Source organism: Phacochoerus africanus, chromosome 9 (assembly GCF_016906955.1).
Source record: "Phacochoerus africanus isolate WHEZ1 chromosome 9, ROS_Pafr_v1, whole genome shotgun sequence".
NCBI lineage: Eukaryota > Metazoa > Chordata > Mammalia > Artiodactyla > Suidae > Phacochoerus > Phacochoerus africanus.
The window spans coordinates 24,061,829-24,089,763 of record NC_062552.1 but is presented as its reverse complement, the minus strand read 5'-3'; the positions used below and the strand labels follow the sequence as shown (position 1 = coordinate 24,089,763).

The 27,935-nt window shown below is 48.8% G+C and overlaps 2 protein-coding genes across 3 annotated transcripts; one reads left to right on the top strand and one right to left on the bottom strand.

The window, feature by feature from the left end:
- Window positions 1–196: 196 nt before the first annotated feature.
- On the bottom strand, window positions 197–7,414 carry MRPS18B (mitochondrial ribosomal protein S18B). Its single transcript, XM_047797627.1, has 7 exons — window positions 6,969–7,414; window positions 5,708–5,816; window positions 5,503–5,600; window positions 5,307–5,375; window positions 3,388–3,454; window positions 1,334–1,393; window positions 197–770 (listed from the first exon to the last, which is right to left on the bottom strand). Exons 1-7 carry the CDS (start codon window positions 7,044–7,046, stop codon window positions 475–477), a joined length of 777 nt encoding a protein of 258 aa, XP_047653583.1. The 5' UTR covers window positions 7,047–7,414; the 3' UTR covers window positions 197–474.
- A 199-nt stretch (window positions 7,415–7,613) lies between these two features.
- PPP1R10 (protein phosphatase 1 regulatory subunit 10) lies at window positions 7,614–24,544 on the top strand. 2 transcript variants are annotated; one of them, XM_047797591.1, is made up of 20 exons: window positions 7,614–7,689; window positions 7,903–8,430; window positions 14,623–14,740; window positions 15,402–15,488; window positions 15,644–15,779; window positions 16,227–16,278; window positions 18,068–18,145; window positions 18,285–18,458; window positions 18,672–18,777; window positions 18,877–18,989; window positions 20,026–20,126; window positions 20,379–20,526; window positions 20,603–20,761; window positions 20,863–21,109; window positions 21,277–21,340; window positions 21,450–21,644; window positions 21,791–21,866; window positions 22,095–22,208; window positions 22,353–23,063; window positions 23,337–24,544. In XM_047797591.1, exons 3-20 carry the CDS (start codon window positions 14,634–14,636, stop codon window positions 23,444–23,446), a joined length of 2,778 nt encoding a protein of 925 aa, XP_047653547.1. In that variant the 5' UTR covers window positions 7,614–7,689; window positions 7,903–8,430; window positions 14,623–14,633; the 3' UTR covers window positions 23,447–24,544. The 2 variants fall into 2 exon arrangements, with proteins under 2 accessions (XP_047653547.1, XP_047653549.1); XM_047797593.1 differs by lacking the exons at window positions 7,614–7,689; window positions 23,337–24,544 and having other exon boundaries at window positions 7,696–8,430; window positions 21,791–21,996; window positions 22,353–22,495.
- The last annotated feature ends 3,391 nt before the right edge of the window (window positions 24,545–27,935 follow it).

The window sequence follows — 27,935 nt, the reverse complement described above, 5'->3', positions numbered from 1 at the left end:
TCCCACCCTTGAGTCCCTCAATGAACAGCTGGGTATGGTGCAGACACTGTGTATCAGCCACAGAGGCCACAAGTGTTGACAGAATGTCACAAATGCTCATCCCAGGTGGTTTCTGGTCCCAAGAATCCACTGGCCGAGCTGGTTCAAGCCATTGCCCCCTCCCATTCCCCGCTAGAGAGTCCATCTGAAATTCAGCCCAGAGACAGGATACAGCTTTATTTTGTAAAAGCCCAGTTGGCACAGGTTTGAAACAGTAACAGAATGCTTAGCACATCTATTTACAATATGTAAAGGCTGGGTTTTCTCATACACATCTGCAGTGCCCTCCCCCAGCCTCAGACGTATTTATCCCTTTCACCAAAAGCCGCTTCCTTTCTTTGGCCCTGGGCCTGCCACTGCCACAAAATAGACACAGCTCCTCAGGATGAAATATTGTGTAAGGGACACCCTGTCTCCCTCCCCGGTCTCCAGCTCCTACAGAGCACTTTGCGGGGCCCCAGGCTCAGTGGAGGAGGCTTCGGCTGGGGCTGTAAGGGGCACCTCGGGCATTAACTCGGGTGGAGGGCCACTTTCTTCCCGAAGATGGCCCTGATAGAGCCGGCGAAGGCGGGACAGCTCTCTCTCTGGTGGCTGTTTCCAGCTGTACCATGGGTACCAGGGGTCACCTGAAACCAGAGTGGGGGCTGGCGGAGTAGCACTCACAGCTCCATGAGTGGTACTGAAGTCAAGGTCCCGGGGTTCAACCTGGGGAATGTGGTACCTGAGAAGACCTGGGGGATTAAAAAACAGAGAGAAACCCCGGGAAGGGTGATTAAGACAGATAATAAGGAAAATGACCTGAAAGGGAGGGAGGGACCAATCAGAACCACTGGGTTCATGCATGCATGCGGTACACTGGGGAAAGGCGACTGGCTGGGGGGCAAGTGTGGGCTGACGTGCTGCCTGGGCTCTTATCTGTCAAGCTGTGCAGCCCTACACCGGGGCAATGAAGCTGCATCTGCCATACTAGAGGGTATTTTTCTTAGTTTATGCAAAAGTGTCATGAAGCCCAGGTCAGAGATTAACACAAAGCTCATCCTATGATCTAGCCATGGCATTGGGACCAACAGCTATAAAATAAAAAGGCAGAGAAAGAGGAGGAACAAGGGGACAGGGCAATGACAAGAGACTCCGGAGAGGAAACAAAGAACAGTGGAGTGATAAAAGAAGAGATTTTTGGGAAGAACATGTTGGGTGCTACCCATATAGGAGGGAGCATTTACATCCACCTTCCAGCCCTAAGTCACCCTCCTCATGCTTACTGAAACTGCCCTGTGGCCCTTCTCACACTCACCATGATCCCTGGCTTTCTGGATGGCCTGGGTCAACTTCTTGTGTTGCTTCATACAGACCCCTGTGGAAAGAAAAAAGATAACTTGGAGCTCATTTTATAAGTCACAATAATTAGGAGTTCCCTGTCATGGCTCAGTTGTTAACGAACCCAAGTATCCATGAGGACAAAGGTTTGATACCTGGCCTTGCCATGAGCTGTGGTGTAGGTCGCAGACATGGCTCAGATCCCACACTGTCGTGGCTGTGGTGCAGGCCAGCAGCTATGGCTCCAATTCGACCCCTTGCCTGGGAACCTCCATATACCATGGGTACAGACCCAAAAAGACAAAAAAAAAGTCACAGTAATTAAAGAACAAAACTGCTTTTATATGATGCTTAAAGGCTAGACTTGGAAGACCTGGCTCTACTAATGACCCCACTCCCCTGCCCCCTCCGTGAGTCTGTTTCCCCTTCTGCTCAATGGGAAGAACCTTTTCTCTGAGAACCAGGATGAAGACTTTAGGAGGGTCAAGCCACCTATAAAGAAGCCATTTGATGGCAAAGGCTTCAATACAGGGAACAGAACACAATCCAAAAGGCAAATGTGCTTAGTTAAATGGCTGAGTTGACAATACAAAGAAAGATTCAATGAAGGAAGAAAGGATTTCAGGTCTGGGGAAGGTGATCTGAGAAAGTAGCAAAATAGTTCCTTCAGCTTTTTACGGCTTGACTATAAAACTCTTAAAACTCGGGAGTTCCTAGCATGGCTCAGTGGTTAACGAATCCAACTAGGAACCATGAGGTTGTGGGTTCGATCCCTGGCCTTGCTCAGTGGGTTAAGGATCTGGCATTTCTGTAAGCTATGGTGTAGGTTGCAGAGGCGGCTCAGACCTGGTATTGCTGTGCCTGTGGCATAGGCTGGCTGCTACAGCTCCGATTAGCCTGGGAACCTCCATATGCCACGGGTGCGGCCCTGGAAAAGACAAAAATAAATAAATAAATAAAACTCTTAAAGCTCCTTGACAAACCAACCTCCACTGAGCATGCTACCACCCCACAAAAGGGTTGGTTCCAATTATTCTTTGCAAATTTATTTTGCTTTGGAGCAGGTGTTGATAAAATATTTCTGGACAAGGCCATGTATTTTAGGGCATATATTATAGTCTGTCTCAGCTCAACTCTGCCATTGCAGCCTGGGAAGAGTTGCAGACAATACGAAAATAAATGGACATGGAATTTCCTTGTGGCACAGCAGGTTAAGGATCTGATGATGTCCCTGCAGGGACTTGGGTTGCTGCTGTGACGTGGGTTTGATTCCTGGCCTGAGAACTTCCACATCCTGCAATGCAGCCAAAAAAAAGAGGAAGAAAGAAAGAGGGAGTTCCCGAAGTGGTCCAGCAGAAATGACTCCAACTAGGAACCATGAGGTTGCAGGTTTGATCCCTGGCCTTGCTCAGTGGGTTAAGGCTGTGAGCTGTGGTGTAGGCTGCGGACGTGGCTTGGATCTCATGTTGCTGTGGCTGTGGCTGTGGTGTAGGCTTGCAGCTGTAGCTTCAATTAGACCCCCAGCCTGAGAACCTCCATATGCCGCAGGTGTGGCCCTAAGAAGTCAAAAAAGGAAGGAAGGAAAAGAACAGAATAGAACATAGCAGTGAATGAGATTTGGCCTGTGGCTGTACTTAGGCAATAGATATAATCTTGAAATTGTAAGTTTACAATCCCAAATTTGGGCAATCTCATTGAACTGTCAATAGAGTGCATAAAAGTACCTCTGTGATAGTCAATTATGAGAAAGGCTTCTTAAAAGTGAAAAGACTATAAAAAGGAAACAATCACTACCATTCATCTTTGAAGAGCTGCATTTAGATGGTTTGCTTATGTTGATAACTGCCTCTGCCTTTGGCCCACATGTAACTGTTTTAGCATGAGTATCCACAATAGGCTAACATTTCAGAAGGTTCCAGCATACTTTTTATGCCATTAGTAGGAGCCACCAAACAAATACCTGTCGTCTTAATAAATACAAGAACTGCTGTAACGAAGATATTCTGGTGGGGATGGGGATGGTGGGCTCACCTGTGTATGGGGCATGGAAGATGATACCCGTGTGGGCGCAGACAAACTGCTCCAAGAGCTTCACGTTCTGTAGGGAAAAGTGGTGGAGAAACAAGAGAGGGAAGGGAAGGCAGCAAAACAGACATTTAGAGACTGACAGGGCATAGTCCCTGCATACCTGCCCAGAGGACCTGGACCCTGCTCTGTCTCTCCAGGGGCTGCCCTCCTTCAATGGCCAGTTTTAGCCCCATTCGCTTACTGAACACACTTGCAAACTTCCCCCTTTCCTGGCCTTTCAACCCTTTTATGTGCACATCAGACACTCTGTCACTAAGACTCACATAGAATTCTCTTCTGCAGGGGTTAGGGTCTAACATCGGCCCCTCATGCAACAAATTAGAGACAGTCTTGGCAAATCCATGAAATCACCCATAAAATGTAGTACATGTTATAAGGTGCATTTATAAATGATTAATGTATACAAAAGTATGCCTTGGCGTTCCCTTCGTGGCTCAGCGGTTAATGCACCCAACTAGGATCCATGAGGATGCGAGTTTGATCCCAGGCCTCGCTCAGTAGGCTAAGGATCCAGCTATGAGCAATGGTGTAGGTTGCTCAAATCCCGAGGTGCTGTGGCTGTGGCATAGGCCAGCAGCTATAGCTCCAATTTAATCCCTAGCCTGGGAACTTCCATAGACATGGGTGTGGCCCTAAAAAGCAAGCAAACAAACAAAAACTATGCCTTATGTAATTTATTTATTTACTAAGATTAGTTAAAAAGGTTTAATTACTAGAATGATTCTCAGCCAGCAATTAATCACAGGTGGTGAGATTCCCAAAGAAAAAGCAGGTTTACTTGTGGAGTGGAATAGCAGGCAGAATCATCTGCACTATTCAACCTTTCTCTCTCCCTTAGCCAGGCAGCTTACTATAAACTGTATACAGATGGTTATAGTTTGTACACAGCTGAAACTGAAAAGTAGCTCCTGGACTCCTCTACAACCTGCTTCTGAAGGAGCCTGACAGCAGTCAGACACCCCCTTCTGCTGACTGACACACAAATGCCCTCCAACCCCTCTGACGACCTTCCTAATATTTCTAAGCCCTGCAATCTCAGACGAGCATGTTTCCATTATCATAAGGTTTTTGAATCCTTTAAGGAACAAGTCCTGTCCTTCTCACACTGAAGTTTCTTTTTTTTTTTTTTAATTATTTATTATTATTTTTTTCCCACTGTACAGCAAGGGGGTCAGGTTATCCTTACATGTATACATTACAATTACATTTTTCCCCCAGCCTTTCTTCTGTTGCAACATGAGTATCTAGACAAAGTTCTCAATGCTATTCAGCAGGATCTCCTTGTAAATCTATTCTAAGTTGTGTCTGATAAGCCCAAACTCCCGATCCCTCCCCTCTTTTTTTTTTTAACATAACTGACTGTACCTTGCTTCATGTATCTGCCCTCCAGCCCCTAGTCTCCAGCATGCCACCGACAAAATAAAGAAAACCTCAGAGAAAGAACTAGTCCAATCTACTTGCTGCTAACTGTGATGTATAAAAATGAAGCTTTGGGTGTAGCCCTCCCATTAGAAATGAGCACTTCTCTTGCTTGCCAATTTAGACTATAAATTTCATAGGCAAGGGATGAAGGTTTCTTTTTTAATAGTGAATGAAGCTTTTTAGTATAACCCATCGCAGAGAGCAAAGGCTAGAAGAAGGAATGTTTCATATTGCCGGAAAGTCAATATAAAATGGACTTTGGGCACTCTGCTATACAGCAGAAATTGACACGCTGTAAATCAACTATGCTTAAAACAAAAACAAACAAAAAACAAAAAAAAACAAAAAACTTTAGTGGCACCAGGACATGAAGAGAGGGGTACCTAAGGTAATCTCTTTATAACTCTAGGTCTTTATTCTGGAGAAAAGACTCTCCTTACCCTAAAGTCGACGTGCAACTTCTGATCCCGGCAGATGGGGCAGGGATTCCCAGCAACTTTATTTCCCCGCTGTAGAGAGAAGAAACTGGCAGGTGAAGATGTTCAAAGCCTTGTCTGAAAAAGTGCAGCTACCACTGCGGCTATAGCCTTCAGCCCCACTCCACATCCCATCCATGTGTCACCTTCAGAAACTCACAATACACATCTTTCGAGTCCGCTGTGGGGGTATTCCACCTTTATGGTTGCGACGGTAGTCAGCCCAGACAGGGCGAGAACCATAGCGGTTCTGGTATTCTGAAATGAAAGGCCATCTAAGTCATGTCTGGGTGCAGGTGGTGGGGGGCATCTCTGTCCCTTTATTTCAGACCTGACTTGCCCTCCCCTCCCCCATGAAGAAGTACCTTCTGAGTCCAGATATTTCCAGGGTTCATCCTTATAAGGGGAAATGGGAACCTGGGGCAAAGAATCATCCTCAGGGGGAGCTTTGGTGCAAAGAGTCTGGAGGAGAACCTATAGGAGGGGGTGGAAATGAGACAGTGAGTTCAAGGAGAAACCTGACTGGTTAGCTGCCAACAGTTCAGGGAGAAAAAGAATCTATACCCACTATGTTAATGAAATATATATGAAAGGTAGCATTTGGGGGGGGGGAGTTAAGTTGACATCATTAACCACCAGTCTCCCTACTGTAACTGGATCTTCAGAGAAAGAGTCATGTTGGAGGATAACTAGATAGCTGATGGGGAGGCAAATTTATTTGAGAAAACAACTCAAAAACCTGGCACATATAAGATACTCTGTCCTTTCTGGGACAGACCGAGTCTAGTGGAGAAAAAGGGAGAATGTCTTATCTTCTTGGAGTTAAGATGAATGGCAGGAAGGAAATGCAAAGACAGCTGAGTCTCCACTCAATCCGATCCTGAATCACTGAGTTGCCCAGCCTTATAAAAAGTTGAAGGTCAACATTCCATAGGACAGAATAAGCTTGAGTCCTAACGCTACCTTTAAAGCTACCAGGCCTGTAATTAACTCTGTGGTGACCCTTGTCACCAATCTTTAATCCCACTGTAGGGAGTGACAGCTGGGCTAAGCCATCCCATCTCGCCCTGCCCCGCTAAGAATCTGCCCTGCCAAGAACCTCCAGGGGGGTAAGTACGTGAGGCTGGAGGGAAACCTCGACCCAAAGTTAAGCTCATGTATGCTCTGATGAGAAACTGATTCAGTGACATAAAGAGAGCCGAGACACTGGTCCCCAGGTCGTGAGAATGTGTCCTGGCTTTATTAGGCTATAGCAGGGCTGGTAGAAGTTAGTGTCTGTCCCTCAACCCAAGGATCTTACGGGGCGTCGCAGATTTAGACATCGTCTGAACAGTTCACAGCTGGTTTGTGTTATGACCAAGGGGTTCATTCTATCTCCTAATTATTTAATCGAGATGGAAACTCGAGAAGAGGATACCATCCAACCCTGGCTCTTCACCCTCGACTCGAAATAAGAAAATGCGCGCAGTATCGAGGAACGAGAAGGGAAGAGAGTGGTGGAAGTAAAGCATTGCCTTGACAGCACTCGGGAAGCTCTCCGCTCCTGGATTCCCAGAAGTGGAGCGACAACCTAGAGAAAGTACAGTTTAAGTTTTGGGTTGTACAAAACGTGCTCCAAGGAGTTACCTGAACTCCGTAGGCACCTCTGAAGGGCGAAACGCCAGGAAGGCGCCTCAGCAACACGTTCAATATGGAGGCAGCCATCTTGACGTACGCCCAAAGCAGGAGAGGCTAGAAAGGCGACTGCGCATGCACCTGGAAACTGACTGGGGGTAGGGCCAAGGACGCGCCCGCAGTGCGGAAGACGGCCGCGCATCTGCGTCAAGACGGAAACGAGAAAGGGGGGCCATAAGGAGAAGGCAATTTCAACTGCGTCACAATCGAATGCGGCCTCAAAATTGCGTTTTTGCGGCACCAGTCACTACGACTCTTAGACCTCATTCTTAGAGTTTGTCTTGTAAGCAATTTTGAAGGCGATTTTGACCGAAATTCTCTCATTGCGCATGCGCCGGTCCGATTCTACCAACCCAGGGTGAGAAATGGTCTCGAGGGCGGAAGTGGTGGAAGCGGAGGAAAGGGAGGTGCTAAGCCGCCCGGTCACGCGCACGCGTTAGCAGGCCAGGAAGGAGGCGGAAGAAGGTGCCAGGGGAAGGGGCTGAGCAAAGCTGAAGACAGGCTAGCCAATCAGCTGGCGAGTTGTCTTTCTGGTTGGCCAATGAACTCACGCCTCGCGCACAATGTCTCGCGACAAGGGCGCTTCACTGGCACGTTTGCGCGCGTTGGGCGGCGTCCGGGTATAAAAGACTCCGCCCGAGCGGGCAGCCGCCATTCTGGGGTTCGTTTAGAGGTAAGTTTCGCCTTTTTGTCGGTTGGAGGGTGACATTTTTGGCCTGGGAAACGGGTTCGGCCTAGGCTCAGTTGGGAGCCATGACTTGTGTTAAGCGGCTGTTTTCGGGATGGGACACAGAGGTGTTTGCGGGCAACAAAAACGGTATTTTGGGGCGTTTCCGAGCAACCCGTATTGATTGTATCTTTCTCCCTTTTGTTCCTTTTATCCCAGGTTTGAATTTTCTCGGAGAAAGACAGGCCAGCCACGAGGAAAAAAGAAACAAGCCGCAGCAACATCTAAGCCCTTGAAAGGATCCTGAGAGAGGGGGGAAAGGGAAAACAGCAGCCACCAGCCCAACCACTTGTGTCTTCTGCCCCTACCCACCTATCTTGCCCACCCCACCAGCCCACGCTGCTTGGGACTTGAAATCTGTGGCCGAAGGACCGTCACCACATAACTTCAAAAATAATCAACCACCCTCCCTTCCCAAACCCACTCAAATTCACTCATCCAGCGTTTACTTTTTTGAATCCACTCAGAACTTTTTTTCTACGACCCCCCTCCCTAAATGGAGTTGGGTGGGGGGGGAAATGAAAACTGAGTTGGCCTTTATTTTTTTTAAAGAGACTTTTTGATCCAATGAGGCCCCGCAAATAATTGAGTTTTGGGTCCTGGTTGGTTGTTTTATTTTTTTTCTCTAAAATTTTAACCCCCTCCCCCCCTGAGCCCGAGGTGCTGACGTCGCAAAAAAATTGGATAGTAAGTGTCGAATTTTCAAAAACCAGCCTTGCAACAAGAAATCAACGTTTCCCGTTGTGAAACCAAAAATAATGAGAGGACGAAATGAGACCATAGAACAAATAGAGAACTGGAGAAGGACCGATCCGGTCGCTTAATCTCCATTAAAAGGGCCTTTGGGTCTTAACAGTGGTGTTCTCTCCTCTACCACCTACCTCTTCCCTGCCCTGGTGCGGGCAAGGAGAGGGTGGAGGGAGGGCCAGCAAGTTAGGATTTTGATGGTTAACCCTTGGTAATCCAGCCAATTTCCAGACTGCCAAAGCCATAAGTGTTTACTTTTTTATAAAGAGGAATAGTTACGTTCCTCTCGTTAGCTGCAGTCTTCAAAAGGGTTAATGAGCTCACATACAAAAGATGGTGGATCTTGTGGCCCAGAAGTCCCACTTCTTTGTGTGTGAGACGAGCAGGGCGCCTTTCAATTTGCCAGATTAATAAGCAATCTGTACATAAAGATTGCAGGGTAAGGAGATGGGCAGAGAAATAGTAGTTTACTATGACTTTAAATGATTGTTAACTCCTCTCAATTTTGATGTAATTTGCTTGGGGTATATTTGTGTGCTTAATATAGGTGGCAATCTAGGAATAAAGATTGCAAGACACTTAATTCAGGGCAAAATATAGTCTTAGTGCCAATACATACAAGATAATAGTTGGGGAGGTAAAAAATGTCTTGTAATTGTTGCAGATTGCATAGGTTATTTAAAAGCAGAAAAAGTGATTAACATTTTTAACTTGATACTTTTTGGCGGGGGTGGGGGGATAATACAGTTAAGTAGAGGGTGGAAAGGTTGGGGAAATGTGGAAATCAGGAGTATAATTTTAAAAGCCATTTAGTGCAATTGAATGCTAGCTTTCTAAAAGATTTGTGTCGTTAAAAGGAATTTTTTTCTTCCCTGCTTCAATATGGCGACTTTCTTTGTCCTTTTGTCTTCCAAGCGGCGTTGCAGGTTGTGTCTTGACCCATTTTTCTCCTGTCCTCCCACCTCAACCCTATTTGTTGACAGGGGTCCAAGTCCTCCCCCTTTCCCTTTATAGGGAGGATGGGGGGTGGTCGATAGTAAGGTTGAACCTCAATTGCAAATTCAATTCTTCCCCGCAGAAAATTGTTCTTTTTTAAATTTTTTAATTGCTTTTATTTTCACAACGCTCTTAACTGATTCAAAGTAGGTCAAAGACTTCTGCACAGAGTGGGGGGCTGCTTTTTGGTTTTTCTTACTAAAAAGGGGTGATTTTTAATGTAAATAGCTACCGGCAGAGCTGGGGATAGCTTTTTAAGTTTGAGTCCTCTTCTCCATTACAAAATGGCGTCCCTGCTTCTTTGTTGTTTTTCTCCCCCTTTTGCCATCCAGAGCTTAGGGCCGCCCTAGAAACTTGGTCAAGGGGGAGGAGCAGCATTGAAAGGTGATGTAATAAGCTTTCTTCCTCCTCCCTCCACCCTCTTGAAACTCCACCCCGAGCTGATGCCTTCTGGACTCCTTATGCACGCTGCTGTTAGAACAGAAAAGGCCGTTTTCCTTATTTTCTTAAAATCTTTCATAGTCATTATCTTAAAAGCTTACAGGAATTAGGTCTTAAAAGCTGTCCATCTCCTTGGGCAATTCTTTGTTTTTGTGTTTAACAGTCCCGAGCCTGTTGCTTTTATTTTCACCATTCACTCATCACCACTGCTTTTGGAAGTGTTCCTTGCTTTAGTTGCCATGGGTGGGAAACCAAACAGCTATACTTTAAGTCTGGGAGCTTTTTGGGGGAGCGTGTGTGTGAGCGTGTGTTGGGGGATACAGGGGAAAGAGACAGGGCTTGTGAAAGCGTAACTGCAGTAGGTAACTGGGGCCTAATGACCCTGAAATGTGCCGTTTCTGCTCAGAAGCCAGCCCTTGGGCCTCTTGCATTTGGTCACTTTGTATAATGAGAATCTGGGGGAGAGTGGGACCTTGAGGACTTTCTTCTAAATCACCCTTATTCCCACCTCCGGGTTTGGGGGTGAGCTCTTTGTGTTCAGTGCTGTGTCACGTTCTCCAGTTGCTTAGCTCCTGTACATTGGTACTAGGATGAGAAGTGAATCTTTAGGAAAGGAGGCGGCAGTTGTAAACTCGAGGCAGGGGGAATCCAGCTACGGTTTCTGGTAAGCAAAACCTTTCTGGTATTACGTTTCACAACCTTCATTTCTTTTTTTCCAAAGAGCCACCCTTTGAATTTTTTTCCTTCTAAAATTCCTTAAAAGCAATGGGAAAATAATGTCCTCTTCGTTTTTCAACTTGTACAGTGCTGTAGCGATTGGTGCATGTTGAAAAGCCATGCCCCCCTGCGGGTGGTTATTGGGTGTCCTGTCCCTTTCTTACCTTTCTTCCTCCAACTTTTCTGAAGTCAAATCTTTATCAGACCCTCCATATACTTTTCATTTTTCTAAAGTCCTGCCCTGAAGCCTGAAGGTTCTAGGCAGAAGTGGAAAGCCATTTTGTACAGCTGTTCTCTGGTGACTTGGTGAGACTTCCAGGGCTAATTTTCTACTGGGGCTGGATTCTTAGCTTATTACTTAACCTTCTGGATTGGATGGGAGGGACTCTTCCACATGTCCTACTGACCTCAAGTTTTTTATCTTTTAAGCAGTTTGCCATGTGCCTCTGCAGCATACCTTCCTTGGGAGCTGAACATTCTACCCACTGGGGTTCCTGATCTCTAGTGAGCAGGGGATTAATAAAGAAGATCTACCTTAACATGGGAGATGGGGGAAAAGCTCTTCTAAGGGAAACCAGATCCATCCAGAGAACCTTGGAGAACCTGAACCTTGTAGTTTGTGGCCAGAGATCCGGGGATCCTGTCCTTTGAGTGGGGCTGGGGTGATTATCCCTTGCTGAAAGTAGGATAAGCTCTTGGGAGGGCATGGGCTGCCAGGTTTTCTGAATGACTTTGAGGGGTGGGAGCTAACTCCTTGGAGAGAGCTGCGGCCTTGTGAATCGCCTGAGAGACGTAATTCAACCCACTGCTGAGTCAGACTAGGAAATGCCTCAGTTACCGAGAAAAGAAAGGGGGAGTGTAAGGGGCTAACTACGAAGCGTTTCATTTCCAGACGTGCTAAGGCCTCTAAGTTAAGGTAAATCTGGGACTCCTTTCACCTTTGTTAGCAGAGTGTTGTGATTGTTTTTAACCTTGCATTGAATTTTTGTCCTGAACCAATTCAGTTGTTTCGTTTGGCGATGGGTATGTAAAAACTTGAGCAAGCTAGATATTTTTCACCTTATTTAATCAATAACTCAAGTAAAATTCATCTGGGGGCAGGCGTTGACATCACTTTGAGGCTTAATTTTTTTATCTCTAAGAAGGTAGAGAATTCCCCAGCGCTTTGTGTCAGTGCACATCTCTGCCGGCAGCGTCCTCAGTGAGGAGAGCCCAGCTTTAGGACAAGGGGGAGATAATGCCAGAGGTTGCGCCCCACCCCCATATGTTCTTCCTTCAAGGAGGTTAAAACATAGCATGTCCTGGATTATTTTGGTCCCAGGAAGCTTTCTGAAACTTTGACTCCAGGCTCCAGATCCATTGTGACCCTGGGTCACTGCCCCTTCTTTCCTGGTCAGCTCATCTGCCTTTTCTGCTGGAGGCCTGTGCCAGGAATTTAGGCTCTTCATTCCTTTCCACTTGAGTGCCTTGGAAATTCTTTCTAATGTACTGACTTCAAAATAAGGAAATTAGCTTATTAAGACACTTGGGGTCCTTCATTTTAAATGAGTGAAAACTAAGCTGCCTGGAGGGAAACCATCATGAGAAAATCCACTTACATTTTAAAACCACATGATTGGTGCTTGTGAGACAAAATTTAGTTTTGTTAATTCCATTTCCAGAATATAAATACTTGGGAAAATATAGCAGAAAGTGAATATTTAACCTTTCTTCGGCTTTGTCTCCTAGCTGTCCTTGACTATTAATGTCTTTCATTTTTGTTTGTTCTGAATGGGTATTAAAAAGTTGTCCCTGGGTCCCATTCCCAGCAGAAGACACTTGGACAGAATTTAGCTGTGAACTCACTGGCTTCAAAGGTGGTTATTCTCTTGTCTCCCACCCTCAGGCACAGGAACATTGAAGCTCAGGTGACAGTTTTTGTTTCTGAAGGAGGTGCCAGGAGCAGACCTGTTGGCTTAACTGGTGGGTGGATGTGCAAAAGGGAGTTCTCCAAGGTGCTGTGTATTCAACTCTGGGTTTGAATCTGACCGGCCAGCTGGGTTTAGGGGACACGGGTTGAAATGAAATTAGTTTAATTGAAGGCTTGTTGGTCAAATTGTGTATATTTTGTTGCTGATGATAAGTACAATTACTTTGGACTTGCTTATTGCCTTTTCAGTCTCCAGCAGATGGGAAATCTGCTCTATGCATTCCTTTATTGTATTTCTATCTTTCCTTGTAGTGTCTGTCTTACTTCGTAGTGTCTTATTACAAGGGGGAAATTCCTTTATCCCCATGTTTGTCTCTGTGTGTAAATATTGCCACACAAGTGGATTTGGCCTGTGAACTTGTGATTTATCTGGTATTGGACTTGAATGTTTTTCCTCGGACCTCAGGTTCTACCTGACCTCATGGAGATTCCAGACAGCAGCAACAACACAATTAACCCGGGTTTGCTCACCTCTCAGTGTTTCTTACCTTATCTCCTCTTCCTCTATTCAGACCACAGGTTATAGTCTCAGGAACCAGGTTCCTCCACTGCCTCTGCTTCTTCTCACCTAGGTTGTTAGGACCTGTCAATGTAAACATTTATTAACCTTTTCGTTGGGATTAAAAGGATGAGATTGTTATGCTTGTTTTTCTCTTCTGGTTTGAGAACAAATAGAACTAATTAACATGATCTTATAAGAAGCCTGTTTTCTTTTCTGCAGGAAATATAGTCGTCTTGGTAAAACACTGATTTTTCCCCACCCTTCTGCTGGGCTCCCGTCTGTTGTCTCTGTACTAGATGCGGGAAGCTGTTTGCTCCTTGCCACCTTCTCCCAGAGCGTTCCTCTTATCTCCCAAGTGTCGATATTACTGAAGTGGCTTTCTTTTCTGCTCAGAAGCCAGTGTTTAGGGGCATTGTGGATAACAATCCTAATCAGAACCATATTGATTCTGAGTGACCTGTCTTGAGCTTGGGTTCTGGCCTAGGAATTGCTTTACATGTCTCTGTCTCATAACAGCTGTGTTTAGCTTTTAATTAATTCCTTTTCTAACCTGGTCTAGAGTAGCTACTTAACATTTAATGGCATTTTCCCAGCTTCTCGTTTGATTTGTTCCATTCTTTTTGGCCCCATAGTTTCTAATTTCAAGCATTCCTTGGGGAATCTTGGATGGTGGTGTGATTTAGGTGGAAAATGGGGGTCAGAGTCGCATCTTTGCTTTTGAAACCACAGTGCATTCTTGCCGTTAACTCTGAAACAATAAAAACGTGTGCAGTGTTTGGCTAATGAGTGACATTCTGTTCAAGGCTTAGGAGGACCTACTTAATATCCTTTACATCCATTTGTCTATTTTGGGGAGCTACCCCAAACTTATGTGGGGAGAGGTTCGGTTTTCAAGTGTCATTTTCTTCTCTTCCATCTACAGCTTTAGCTGATTATCTCCTGGTTCAAGCAGAACATATCCTGCCACATGTGGAGATGGACTCTTTATGGACTAAGATGGAAAGGAATTGACTCTTAGAAGGCACTTAGCTCAAGTACCCACAATGGTCCAGTACTTATCAAGCTATATATTTGCTTTAAAAAAAAAAAAAAAAACCAGATTTATCAGCAGCTAAGGAGAAACAGGACCTAATAAGCAAAAGTGCCTTGGAGAGTTAAGTGTTTGTTTGGGGGATGTGCATACAGTGTGGTGAGGTTGAGCTGTCTTGGAAGGCTGTGCCTGGGAGCTAGAGGAGAGGTAAAGGCTACCTCTGGCCTCCAGCCTGTCTTCCCTTCAGTTGTGTGTTAACCAACCCCGTGCTCTGCCCGCCAGGACTGTTTTCTCGGTAGTAACAATAGTTTGTTTGGATTTTTCTTAGGTAGAAAATGGTGTGTACATTTGAATATAGCTTGGATAATTAGCCACTGTTAATTGTCAAATGTAGAGATGGAATAACTTATTAGTGGACAACTGGCACTGTCCTTGCCACCCATTTATTCTGGGATTTGTTTTATTCTCTCATCTTAGAAACCTCCAACATGGGTTCAGGTCCCATAGACCCCAAAGAGCTTCTCAAGGGCCTGGATAGCTTCCTTAACCGAGATGGGGAAGTCAAGAGTGTGGATGGGATTTCAAAGATCTTCAGGTAAGTCTGTACCCTTTGAATTTGTCGTGAGCAGAAGATACTCCATGTGGTGGTAGTTACGGCAGACAGCAGTGAGTGTTCCTTGAGAGGAAAGGGAGTCAGTGGACTGAGATTCAAATCCAGTTATGTTAGGACTAGCGATAGAGAAAGCTGATTCCTTGTCCCTGGCCTTATGGAATCTGGGTATTTGGAGAGCCAAAGTCCCAGCGGAAGGAAGGAAACAGGAGCCAGGTGTCCGAATTCTTGGTTCTGTTTTGGGTCATGTTCTGTATGCCCAGAACGTCATTTTCCTTCAGAGATCCTCAAGTTTTTCTGGAGAAAGCAAGAGACTGAGCCAATGCCAATCACATTTGAAGAGATAGATTGTAGTTGAAGGCTAGAAGTATTCCCCCGAAGCAGAATCCGATGTGTCCTGTGTGCGAGGGATGCAGTGACGCTCACTTCCCCAGATCGGAGGCTTCAGTGTGTCCCCTCAGTTGTTTTCCATCCTTGGGTGGGTTTCCACATGGCTCCTGACCCACCCCTTCCTTCTAGTGGCCTCTGTGACCTCCCCCAGCTCTGCAGCAAAGTCCCAAGGCATCAGGGTCTCTAGGCGCTCCCGCAGAGTAGACAGCCTTCTACTCTGACTGCTGCACTTCTGACCTTAACTCATCTCTTACAGTCTGATGAAGGAAGCACGAAAGATGGTGAGTCGATGCACTTACTTGAACATTCTCCTGCAGACTCGTTCACCAGAAATACTGGTCAAGTAAGTGGGGACCTGGGCGGCTGGGATGGGAAGATGTAGTTAGAAGGCAGGGGAGGTGAGGCACAGGGTTCCTGGGTCATTGACGGGGGACTCAGTGTGTGGGGTGAACTCCCAGGACCCCGAAGGGCATTACAGATCCTCCTCCCTGCCTGCAGGTTTATCGATGTTGGTGGTTACAAGCTTCTCAACAATTGGCTGACATACTCGAAGACAACCAACAACATTCCCCTCTTGCAGCAAATCCTGCTCACCTTGCAGCACCTACCGCTCACTGTTGACCATCTCAAGCAGGTACCCTCAGTCTTCCCAGTCATGGTTCTTCCCTTTTGGTTTAGCCTAGCAGACGAAAAACTGACAGAGACCCTGGTGTGGTTACACTCTTGGGCCTGTGGGGTAGAATGGTGGGGAAAAAATGCCGCAGGTGTGGCCTGAAAAAGAAAAAAGTAGGAATTTTAAACCAGAATATTTGGTTTGAGCTTATCACCTTTAATAGGTGTGTAATATGGGGAACTTCCTAAATCAAAGCCTTGATTTTCTCATCTGTAAGATGGGCATAATTGAACGTATCTGGGTGGCCTTAAGCTGTTAAGACCATGTTTCCAAAGGCTTTGTTAGAGGTAAAGTGCTGTCTCAGCGTTAGTCACCGTTCAAGAGCTCGAGAGTCCGTGGGTTGTTAGCTCTGAGGGGGCTGCGTTTACGCCTGGCGCTGAGCTTCCTGCTGTTCCCTGTCTCCCCTAGAACAACACAGCCAAGCTGGTGAAACAGCTGAGCAAGTCAAGTGAGGATGAAGGTAAGGGCCACCAGTCCCTCCTCTCTGTCCTGGGCCTTCCTCTGCTACTTCCGCTCAGTCACCTTTGTTTCTAAAAATCTTTTGATGTAAAAGGCACACACTTAAAATTCTTCAGGAGAAATAGTTTCATCCTAAAATGTCTTGTCATCATTTACTTCTGTTTTTCTAAATAAATATAGCATATTCTAGGACCCTCAATTTCTATTTTCCTAACAACAGATAATGCTCATTCTGCTATAGAGCACGGGCAGAATCCCGACTCCTGGACTGTATCGCAGCTTTGATAGCAACCAATTCTTTCCTTTTTTTCTTTTTCTTTTTATTGGCTTTTTTTGTCTTTTCAGGGCCGTACTCACGGCATAAGGAGGTTGCCAGGCTAGGGGTCTAGTCGGAGCTGTAGGCGCCGGTCTACGCCACAGCCACAGCAACGCAGGATCCAAGCCTCGTCTTCGACCTACACCACAGCTCACGGCAACGCCGGTTCCTTAACCCACTGAGCAAGGCCAGGGATCAAACCTGAAACCTCATGGTTCCTAGTCGGATTCGTTTTTGCTGCGCCACAATGGAAACTCTTTTTTTTTTTTTTTTTTGGCTCGATTCTTTCCTTTTCTAAGACAGAGGGTTTTGGGGGCTCCTGATGAGGGCCATATTGTTCTGGCTTGAAGACAAAGCCTGGGTCCAGAAAGTCACAGGCTCTTCTTTAGAGAACAAAAGAAATAACCCAAAGATTTTATGCCCAAGGTATAAACCAGGAGCACAAGACACTAGTTTCCTGCGAGAGAGCAGTATTGTAGCAGAGCTGGTCCCCGAGCAGCCGAATACAGGCTTGCTCTTCATCTCTGGGAATAGTGTCCTAGGTCCCTGTGGAAAAAAGCCTTTGGCCGTTTTGTGTGGAGGGAGCATCTAGGCCTGGGCAAGCCTATCTGTAGCTCCTTGAGCTAGAGGAGAAAACACAGGAAATGTATTCTAAGATGAAAGAGTCCTGATTTTGTTTCAACTCACAGGATTAAGTGAAAAACATTCCTTAGCTTTCCTTTCCTTTGGTAGTAGGAATGCTCAGTTTGGGGAATTTTTTTCTTTTTTCTTTTTCTTTTTTTTTTTTGTCTTTTGTCTTTTTGTTGTTGTTGTTGTTGCTATTTCTTGGGCCGCTCCCGCGGCATATGGAGGTTCCCAGGCTAGGGGTCCAATCGGAGCTGTAGCCACCGGCCTACACCAGAGCCACAGCAATGCGGGATCCGAGCCGCGTCTGCAACCTACACAACAGCTCACGGCAACGCCAGATCGTTAACCCACTGAGCAAGGGCAGGGAGTGAACCTGCATCCTCATGGATACGAGTCAGATTTGTTTCCAATGAGCCACGAGAGGAACTCCTGACAAGGTTTTTACATAAAGAAGAACTCTTCCTCAACAGGAAAGAATGCAAGTTCCTGTCATGGCTCAGTGGTAAAGAACCTAATTAGTATCCACGAGAATGTGGGTTGGATCCCTGGCCTTGCTCAGTGGGTTAAGGATCCAGCTTGCTGTGAGCTGAGGTGTAGGTCGCAGACTCGGCTTGGATCACGTGTTCCTGTGGCTGTGGTGTAGACTGACCGCTGCAGCTCTGCTTCGACCCCTACGCCTGGGAACCCCCATGTACTGTGGATGCAGCCCTAAAAAGCAAAAAACAAACTCTGGGTTCCTTTTCCCATTACACAGATTTTTATGTATATTTCAAACATGTCTGTTTTCAGTTACTGGAAGAATAATATCTTACATTATTTTGCCATTGGCCTTTTCTCTCACCCACAGAGCTCCGGAAATTGGCCTCGGTCCTTGTCAGTGACTGGATGGCTGTCATCCGCTCCCAGAGCAGCACCCAGCCTGCTGGTAAGCTCCTGGGTCCTTTATCCCTGGTATTTCTTTCCCCTGGGACGTGGCCTTCGTGCCTCTAGCCTGCTTTACCTCCGACTGACTGTCTCTCTCCTCTGTAAGTGAAATCTTTTTCTGCTCTGTCTTTCCACAACAGAGAAAGATAAGAAGAAACGCAAAGAAGAGGGAAAGAGTCGAACCACCCCTCCTGAGCGACCGTTGACTGAGGTGAAGGCAGAGACCCGGGCCGAGGAGGCCCCAGAGAAGAAGAGGGAGAAGCCTAAGTCTCTCCGCACCACGGCGCCCAGTCACGCCAAGTTCCGTTCCACCGGTAAGGCTGCTGGCGGGCCTCTGCGGGGACATGCACGACCGAGGCTTGCAGTGGAGGAGTTGGACTTAATGGTACAGTGACCCAGTCTGTAGACGAAGGAGGACAGTGGGTGAATCGTCATGGGGTTTATAAGGCGAGACGAAGGTGAAGGGAGGAAGAGTCAGGAGTGGGTGGAGTGAGTCCAGCCCCAGCAGCACGTCTTTCCTCCCCCAGGCCTGGAGCTGGAGACCCCGTCTTTGGTGCCCGTGAAGAAGAATGCCAGTGCAGTGGTGGTTTCTGACAAGTACAACCTTAAACCCATCCCGCTCAAGCGTCAGAGGTGCGGACCGTGTTGTGGGTTTTCGAATGGCCGGGTCTGTGCATGTTGGGGGGAGAGAAGGGGCGAGTCAGCTGCAGTTGACGGTTCTCTTTCTCACAGCTCCACAGCTGCCCTGGTTGATGCTGCCCCCCCTGCAGAGAAGAGGTACAAGCCACTCAACACGACCCCCAATGCCACCAAAGAGATCAAAGTGAAGATCATCCCACCACAGCGTGAGTCAAAAACGGGGGGCTGCGCTGGGAAATGGGAGCAAGCTCTGTGGGAAGGAGACACTTTCCTCCAGTTTTCACTTGAGTTTTTGGTGTCCTTTAATGTTTGCAACTCTGGAATTCCCTTTATAGCAGTGCTTCATAGGGTTACTTAGGAGTTATTTTATTTAGGAGTTATTTATTTTTTTGGCCCCACCTGCAGCATTCGGAAGTTCCCCAGCCAGGGATCGAACCTGTGCCGCAGTAGTGGCTTGGGTCACTGCTTGGGCGCCCCAAGCCACTGTTGTGAACACACTGGATTAGGAGTAATTTTAGAGATGAGGTAGGCAGGCAGGGCTGGTTGGGGCACTCCCAGCTGGCAAGGTGATCTGTCATGTTCCTGGCGACTGGCCTTGTCAGTTACCTGAGCTCTGATTCATATCCAAGGCCACAACTTGCCTGCCTTAAATAAAAGATAGGGAGTTCCCGCTGTGGTGCAGCAGGATCGGCAGCATTTTGGGAGCACTGGGACATAGGTTTGATCCTCAGCCCGGCACAGTGGGTTAAGGAGCCATTGTGGCCACAGCTGCATCTTAGGTCACAACTACGGCATGGATCTGATCCCTGGACTGGGAACTCCATATACTGTGGGGCAGCCAAAAAAGAAAAAAATAAAAAAGATAGGAGTTACTCCTGTGGCCCAGTGGGTTAAGAATCCAACTGCAGTGGCTTGGGTCGATCCTCGGCCCAGTGCAGTGGATTAAAGGATCCGGCATTGCCATAGCTGCGGCTCAGGTTGCAGCTGCAGCTTGGATTCAGTCCCTGGAACTTCCATATGCTAAGGGTGTGACCACAAATTAAAAAAAAAAAAAAAAAAAAGGCATAATGGCGAGAATTTGTGGTGTGAAACCTACATACGCTTTCTGGCCACCTGGAGCCTGTTGTGTCCAAATAAGCACAGGGCAGGGTCTCTGTTGGCCGGTTTTCTGTTCAGACTTTGTGGGAATTAGGATAATGGAGAAGGTCTGCTGATTCCATCTTATGCCTTTTTCTTTTGCAGCTATGGAGGGCCTGGGCTTTCTAGATGCGCTCAATTCAGCCCCTGTTCCAGGCATCAAAATTAAGAAGAAGAAGAAGGTGCTGTCACCCACAGCGGCCAAGGTATGGGCGCTAGGCAGTAGGTGCCAGTGCCCGGGTAGAAGAGGTCCAGGGGAAGGGAGGGTGCGGCAGCTGGGCACGTGGGGAGGACAGAGGAGCTGTGTCTCAGGTGTAGGCTGGTGGGGGCAGACAAGAGACAGAGCCGTCCTTCAGGGGACCTGCTTGATGGGAATACTGCCTGGACCGTGGACTAACTGCCTGGCCTTGACCTTGGCTTTCCTGTCCGCTCATTCACTTCTTTTTCTTTCACAATAGCCGAGCCCATTTGAAGGGAAAACAAGCACAGAACCAAGCACAGCCAAACCTTCTTCCCCAGAGCCAGCACCTCCTTCGGAGGCTATGGACACAGACCGTCCCGGGACCCCAGTTCCCCCTGTCGAAGTCCCGGAGCTCATGGATACGGGTAAGTCTAGACACTGGCTCAGGTTGGGGGGTTTTCTAGAAGGAAGGATCCGGTCTGAAACCACTCCTGCTTGCAGCCTCTTTGGAGCCAGGAGCTCTGGATGCAAAGCCAGTGGAGAGTCCTGGAGATCCCAGCCAGCTGACACGGAAAGGCAGGAAGAGGAAAACTGTGACGTGGCCTGAGGAGGGCAAACTGAGAGAGTATTTCTATTTTGAGCTGGATGAGACTGAACGAGGTTAGAGATCAAGTAGGCAGGGTGGCAGGTGGGCTGTAGGCAGGTTCAGAAGGGCTTGGTGGGGCTTACTTCCCTCTTGCTTCTTTTCTCCTGGCCCATAGTTAATGTGAATAAGATCAAGGACTTTGGCGAGGCAGCCAAGCGAGAGATACTGTCAGACCGACACGCGTTTGAGACGGCCCGGCGTCTGAGCCACGACAACATGGAGGAGAAGGTGCCCTGGGTCTGCCCCCGGCCTCTGGTGCTGCCCTCGCCTCTCGTCACCCCTGGAAGCAACAGCCAGGAGCGGTACATCCAGGCTGAGCGGGAGAAGGGGATCCTTCAGGAGCTCTTCCTGAACAAGGAGAGGTGAGCAGAATAGGGGCTCCCTTCTTGGGACATTAAGCCTTAGAGAGGCACTTGCTCTGCTCTGGGGTGAGTCGCAAGCAGGTGGGGGTGGGAGGGAAGAGGAGGGCTTGAATAAATAATTTGACTGTCATGCTTCTTTTTTCTGTTACCTGCGGCATTCCTGACAGTCCTCATGAGCCTGATCCTGAGCCCTATGAACCCGTCCCCCCAAAACTCATCCCCCTAGATGAGGTGAGTGAAGGTTATATGGTGATGAGGGGTGTGATTAATTTTAACGCATCTTTCATGTGAGACTGACTCTTCATTCTTTTTTGGTCCTGGTTGTTCCCTGTTCTTTCAGGAATGTTCCATGGATGAGACCCCATATGTTGAGACCTTGGAGCCTGGGGGTGCCGGTGGCTCACCCGATGGGGCAGGTGGTTCAAAACTGCCTCCTGTCCTGGCCAATCTTATGGGGAGCATGGGTGCCGGGAAGAGCCCCCAGGGTCCCGGAGGAGGCGGCATCAATGTCCAGGAGATCCTCACGTCCATCATGGTATGAGCCCCGGCCCCTTTCCCGCTCCCTTTCTCCTCAGCCCTCGCCTCCCCTTCCCGCTTACTTCCCCCTCGGGTTTTCCTACCTCGACTGCTTGTTGCCCTTGTCCTCGGTTGACCTTGTTCCCTCCCGACCTTGCCTCCCAGGGTAGCCCTAACAGTCATCCCTCAGAGGAGCTGCTGAAGCAACCCGACTATTCGGACAAGATCAAGCAGATGCTGGGTAATGCTCCCCGCCAGCCCCGGGGCCCAGGCCAGCAGGCCTGCAGTGGAGTTGGGGGAGCAGGGGTGTTGCCACTGGGCAGCAAGACGTGGGAGGGGAAGACTGAACAGAGAGCGTGGTGCTCTGCCAGGTTGGTCTGGGGGTCGGCCGGGCACACCTAAGTGGGGAGACGCCGTGCTGCTCTTCCAGCAGCCCCTGCTCACGGCTTTGTTCCTTTTGCATTAACAGTGCCCCATGGACTCTTGGGCCCTGGTCCGATCGCCAATGGTTTCCCCCCAGGAGGCCCTGGGGGCCCTAAGGGCATGCAGCATTTCCCCCCTGGGCCCGGGGGGCCTATGCCTGGTAGGTAGTGGGGGAGAGGGTGGAATGGGCTTGTCCCTGTACTTTGGGTCTGGTGATGCTACAGGGGTGATGAAAGCTGGGAGTGGCAATCCTTGGGTGTGACAGGCAGCTGATACTGTCTCTCTCCCTTTCCTCCCCCAATAGGTCCCCATGGAGGCCCTGGGGGCCCTGGTGGGCCAGTGGGTCCTCGTCTCCTGGGCCCCCCACCCCCTCCCCGGGGGGGTGATCCCTTCTGGGATGGCCCGGGTGACCCCATGCGGGGTGGCCCGATGCGAGGGGGACCAGGACCAGGTCCTGGACCATACCATAGAGGACGCGGTGGCCGAGGAGGAAATGAACCTCCTCCTCCTCCTCCTCCATTCCGAGGGGCCAGAGGAGGGCGCTCTGGTGGAGGACCGCCTAATGGACGAGGGGGCCCCGGCGGGGGCATGGTTGGAGGCGGTGGGCATCGTCCCCATGAAGGCCCTGGCGGGGGCATGAGCAGCGGCAGTGGACATCGCCCCCACGAAGGCCCTGGCGGGGGCATGGGTGGGGGACATCGCCCCCACGAAGGCCCTGGCGGGGGCATGGGTGGAGGGCATCGCCCCCATGAAGGTCCCGGCGGTGGCATGGGTGGAGGCAGTGGACATCGCCCCCACGAAGGCCCTGGCGGAGGAATGGGTGCTGGTGGTGGACATCGGCCCCATGAAGGCCCTGGACATGGGGGGCCCCATGGCCACAGGCCTCATGATGTCCCTGGTCACCGAGGCCACGACCATAGAGGGCCGCCACCTCATGAACACCGTGGCCATGATGGCCCTGGTCACGGAGGAGGGGGCCACCGAGGGCATGATGGAGGCCACAACCACGGAGGAGGTGAGGATGCTCCCTGTCCCCTTGTATGCCTCTTGGTGTCCCATACAGGCGTTGGCGGGGGGGCTGTCACTACCTCAGGTGTGGCAGGCAGAACCCCGGGTCACCTCGTTCCCAGTTCCCATCATGCCTGGCAGCTCCTACCTTTTGCCCTTCCCCCAGGTCCCCAAGCTTGGTGTCGCTGAAAGATGCTTCTCAGGAGGCTTGGACTGCTGCCGCGAGGGTGGCACTGACCTCTGAGCTATTCTAACCGTCATTCCCCCCTCGTTCCCACAGACATGTCAAAGCGCCCCGTTTGTCGACATTTCATGATGAAGGGCAACTGCCGCTACGAGAACAACTGTGCCTTCTACCACCCGGGTGTCAATGGGCCCCCCCTGCCCTAGGACCGCCCGCCCACCCGCACACAGCCCTGCGGACTGCAGCCTGGCTCCTTCCACCCTTTTATGGCTTCTGTGAGGCCCACTGTCCCCTGCCCCCAGCCGATGAGGAGCTGGCCCCCTCAGCGCCCACCTGCCTGGGTTCCTGGGGGTTTTCTGATCACTGGTGCGCATCGATGTACATATTTCCCTCCAGTCTGGGGAGGAGAGACTGGACACATTCTGTACCCTGGACTGAAGAGGAGACCCAGTTGGCTTCACTTTTTGAGGAGAGTTGCCCGGTTTCCCAAGCCCCTCCCTCCCCGGTGTGACCCTGCGTGCCGGAGAACCTGAAGCTGGCGAGGCCAGAGCCCACCTCTGCTCTCCTGCGCTGGGTCCCGACGCGTGTGAGATCATCCCAGCCACGGATATTCCTCCCTGCGGGGTGGAGGTGGTAAGGGGTGCTCTACCTCCCTCTGCACGGAGGGGCTCGGTCTGGCTGGATTTGAGTCCGGAACACACCTCGCCCCCCCACCCCCCTCCAGCCATCCGTTCTGAATTCTTTCTCTAATGACTGCGACCGTCTGAAGAGCCGAGTTTGCGGCATGGGTCTGGCTGGGTTCGATGATGGCAAATTCCTATCTGCATCCAGTCAAGTCTGAGCTGGCCTAGGGGTGGCTCTTTGTGGCGGTCCACCCTTGCCTACGGCTCATTCTGGAAATTAAAACACTTCAGTGAGACCAGCTTTTCATCAACTGAAGCCCGGCGTGCTGGGCCTGACAGTCACACTACATGCACTGCCTTCAGGAGTGAGTGCGCTCCTGGCCCCTACCTGGAACCTTGTCGGGGGAGGCCTCCAGCTCCCTTGCCCTGTCAGCCACCTCTGAGTCCCCACCAGGTGCCTTCCTGGGTGGATTCGTTAGGGTGACTGGCCCTCTCCAGCCCTTTCCTTCACCTGTCTCAGCATCAGTTGTTTTCTATGAAAACAGTGGATTGGTTGGGTTTTGTGCAGGGTAAATGGTTAGAGCCACAATGGATTTGAGGATGAGTATTTTTCTTTTTCTTTTGGTTTTGTATATTTTGTACATTAATAATAAACAGTGGAAAGAGAAGCAACTTATTTAACCCCCGGTGTATTTGGACTTTTTTGTCTTTTTAGGGCCACACCTGTGGCATATGGAGGTTCCCAGGCTAAGGGTCGAATTGGAGCTGTAGCCACTGGCCTATACCACCACAGCAATGCCAGGTCCGAGCCACGTCTGCAACCTACACCACAGCTCACGGCAATACTAGATCCTTAAAACCACTGAGCAAGGCCGGGGCATCAAACTCGCAACCTCATGGATGCTAATCAGATTCGATTCTGCTGAGCCATGATGGGAACTCCTGGACTCTTTACTGTTACTTAGCTGCACTTGAGGTTACATTAATATAAACCTCTGTGGAATGTAGTTTTCAATACTTTGTTGGTATTAAATACTGGTGAAGGGAGTTTCTATCGTGGCACACAGAAAAGAATCCGACTAGGAACCATGAGGTTGTGGGTTTGAGCCCTGGTCTCGCTCAGTGAGTTAAGGATCCAGCGTTGCTGTGAGCAGTGGTGTAGGTCACAGACATGGCTCAGATCTGGCGTTGCTATGGCTGTGGTGTAGGCCAGCAGCTGTAGCTCCACTTAGACCCCCCAGCCTGGGAACTATATGCTGTGTGTGTGGCCCTAAAAAGGGAAGAAAGAACTGGTGAAGGAGTGCTGTGAATATGAAACACCGCAGGGTACAGGGGAGCTCCCGTGCAGTGAGACACTGGGGATCCAGAACTCACAGATTGGCTGAGCTGCAGGAGGTTCAGACACATGGATTGTAGCTGATCTGCCAGCCTGCAGAGTAGCTTAGGGAAGGAATTTAAACGAGGGTTAGAAAGCAGAAGATGGAGAGGATTAAATAGTTAAGTTCTGCTATTATGCAATTAGAAATCAGTAGGTTACGTTTTATGGGGAAAGGGAGCATATAGGGATATTGAGGCAAGAGTTGAGAAGAGTGGTTTCTAACCTTTTAGCGTTCCATCAGAATCATCCGAAGGGCTTTGTTTTTTCATTCCCACTGTGGCGGAATGGAGCAATGGGATAGGTAGCGTCTTGGGAGCACTGGGACACATATTCAGTCCCCAGACCAGGCTGGCACAGTGGGTTAAGGATCCGGTGTTGCCACAGCTGTGGCTTAGGTCTCAACAGCACTTGGGATCTGATCCCTGGCCTGGGAACTCCATATGCTGGAGGGACAGCCAAAAAAAGGGGAATTTCACTGTCCCTAGAACATGTTTCTAGGCTGTTGTTTCTAGGATTGGCCACAAGACGGCAGTAACTTCCTAAATTCCACAAGCCCAACCCACACTTAGTAAAGCCGATTGCCTGCAGCTGCAGCTTAGATCGCAACAGATACCCCTATCAGATACCTGGCCAGGTAACTCCATATGCCAAGGGGAGGCCAAAAAAAAAAAAAAGAAGATTCACCGTCCTTAGAACACGTTTCTTGGCTGTTGTTTCTAGGATTGGCCAGAAGAGGGCAGCAACTTCCTAAAGTCACAAACCGAACCTACACTTAAAGCCAGTGGGGCAGATTTTATCTTCCCTTTGCCCCATTTCGCCAAAGAGGGTGTCCAGTTAGCCTGCTGTTGCTCTCTGCACTGGGAGAGCGCCTGAGAAGACGTAATCTAAAGGCCAAGCTAAGGAGGTGAAATAACGAAGTACACAGCTCAAGTGAAAAGAAGTTTAGAAAAAAATTTAAAAATTCTTTAACTTGCATTTCCTTCCTTCTGGATCCATCTATTGCCTGCTTCATACTTTCCTCCCTTCATCTCCTGCAACAGGCCACAAGAACCTTTAAAGAGAGCTTAGTTTTTTCTATTTTACTTTAAAAATGAGTTCAGGAGTTGCCATCGTGTCTCAGTGGTTAACAAATCCGACTAAGAACCATGAGGTTGCGGGTTCGATCCCTGGCCTTGCTTAGTGGGTTAAGGATCGGGCGTTGCCGTGAGCTGTGGTGTAGGTCACAGACGTGGCTCAGATCCCACGTGGCTGTGGCTCTGGCATAGGCCGGCAGCTATAGCTCTGATTAGACCCCTAGCCTGGGAACCTGCATGTGCTGTGTGGCCATAGAAAAGACAAAAAAAAAAAGTCCAGTAATTTTCCTTTGAAATTCTTCATGAAAATCCAAAATAAACTGTTACTTAGGTTTTATTTTGGGGGCACAGGGGGAGAGGCTGAGCATCTCTTCCATTTCACTGTACCCATCAACTCATTTCTGTTCTTCACCACGCCCTCGCGACTGCTTCAGTTGGCCGGTTCTTTCTCTTTCCATTTCAACTCCCATCCCCCAAATCCACTTCGAACTTTTGACACTGTCAGCTTTCCCAAACACACCAGTCCAATCTCCAATTCTCAATCACCATTATGCTGTTTCTCCCATTCCTGCTCCCTGGCAGTAAACCTAACATTGAAAGATCAGGAAATCCTACCACCCTGGCGCAGTGTAAATTATTAGCACCAACTCAACATTTACCGCTGCCTGGCAAACTTCTGAACTCTTCTTGATTCGCCGGCACCAAACCTCCTGGGAAAGTGAGCCCCCCGGAGTGCTTGCCCTTTTCTTTTTGAAAATCAGTCTACATTATTTTCTTTCCTTTCTGAGAGGAAGGGGAGTATTTCCTCCTTCCCAAGGGAATATCTAACGCCCCTCCTGACCTCGCTCCCTGCCCCCTCCATTCTTCATCCAGCAGCCAATTCTGTGAAAATGAAAACCAGGTCAATCACACTCCGGCAGAGACACCGAGGGCCCCCTATTGCTCCCGGGACCATAGCCCAACTCCCTATCAAGGTTTACAAGGCCCTGTGGGTCCTGGCCCCTGCTCAGGCTCCAATCTCAAGCTAGGTTCCATGTTCTAAGCTTAAGCCAAGTCAAATTTTTTCCAGCTTCTGAGCCTTCACCCATTCTGGTCCCTTCCCCAAAGGCTCTTTCTCACTTATCTAGTCGGTTCCTTCTCCATCTAAAGGCTTTGGCTTTAATGTTACTTCCTCTGAGGAGTTCCCTTGTGTCTCAGCGGTTAGCAAACCTGACTAGCATCCATGAGACGCAGGTTCAATCCCTGGCCTCGCTCAGTAGGTCAAGGCTCCAGCATTGCCATGAGCTGTGGTGTAGATTGCAGACGTGGCTTGGATCCTTTGCTGCTGTGACTGTGGTGTAGGCCAGCAGCTCAGCTCTGACTGACCCCTAGTCTGGGAGCTTCTGTATGCCACAGGTGCGGCCCTAAAACAAAAAACAAAAAAACTGTGGGAAATGTAAAATTTTAGTATTCATTTTACAAATAACATTCCTGTATATCTGATGTATCATCTCATCTAAACAAGTGAACTGAAAATGTTAAGTATAGAGTGTAACATGAAATACATGTTAACAAAAGCAGAAGAATTTACAGTCCTTTACAAATGGTTATGTATCTAATCCCTGAATAACCTGGTAAAGTT

Excerpts from the sequence above, each read along its gene's own strand:
- MRPS18B (XM_047797627.1), bottom strand. The coding sequence starts at position 7,046 with ATGGCTGCCTCCATATTGAACGTGTTGCTGAGGCGCCTTCCTGGCGTT. Across the intron at positions 5,817-6,968 it reads GAGGTGCCTACGGAGTTCAG|GTTCTCCTCCAGACTCTTTG; the intron begins GTAACTCCTTGG and ends CCCCTCCTATAG. Across the intron at positions 1,394-3,387 it reads CTTCCATGCCCCATACACAG|GGGTCTGTATGAAGCAACAC; the intron begins GTGAGCCCACCA and ends TTCTTTCCACAG.
- PPP1R10 (XM_047797591.1), top strand. The coding sequence starts at position 14,634 with ATGGGTTCAGGTCCCATAGACCCCAAAGAGCTTCTCAAGGGCCTGGAT. Across the intron at positions 15,489-15,643 it reads TCACCAGAAATACTGGTCAA|GTTTATCGATGTTGGTGGTT; the intron begins GTAAGTGGGGAC and ends CCCTGCCTGCAG. Across the intron at positions 15,780-16,226 it reads CTGTTGACCATCTCAAGCAG|AACAACACAGCCAAGCTGGT; the intron begins GTACCCTCAGTC and ends TGTCTCCCCTAG.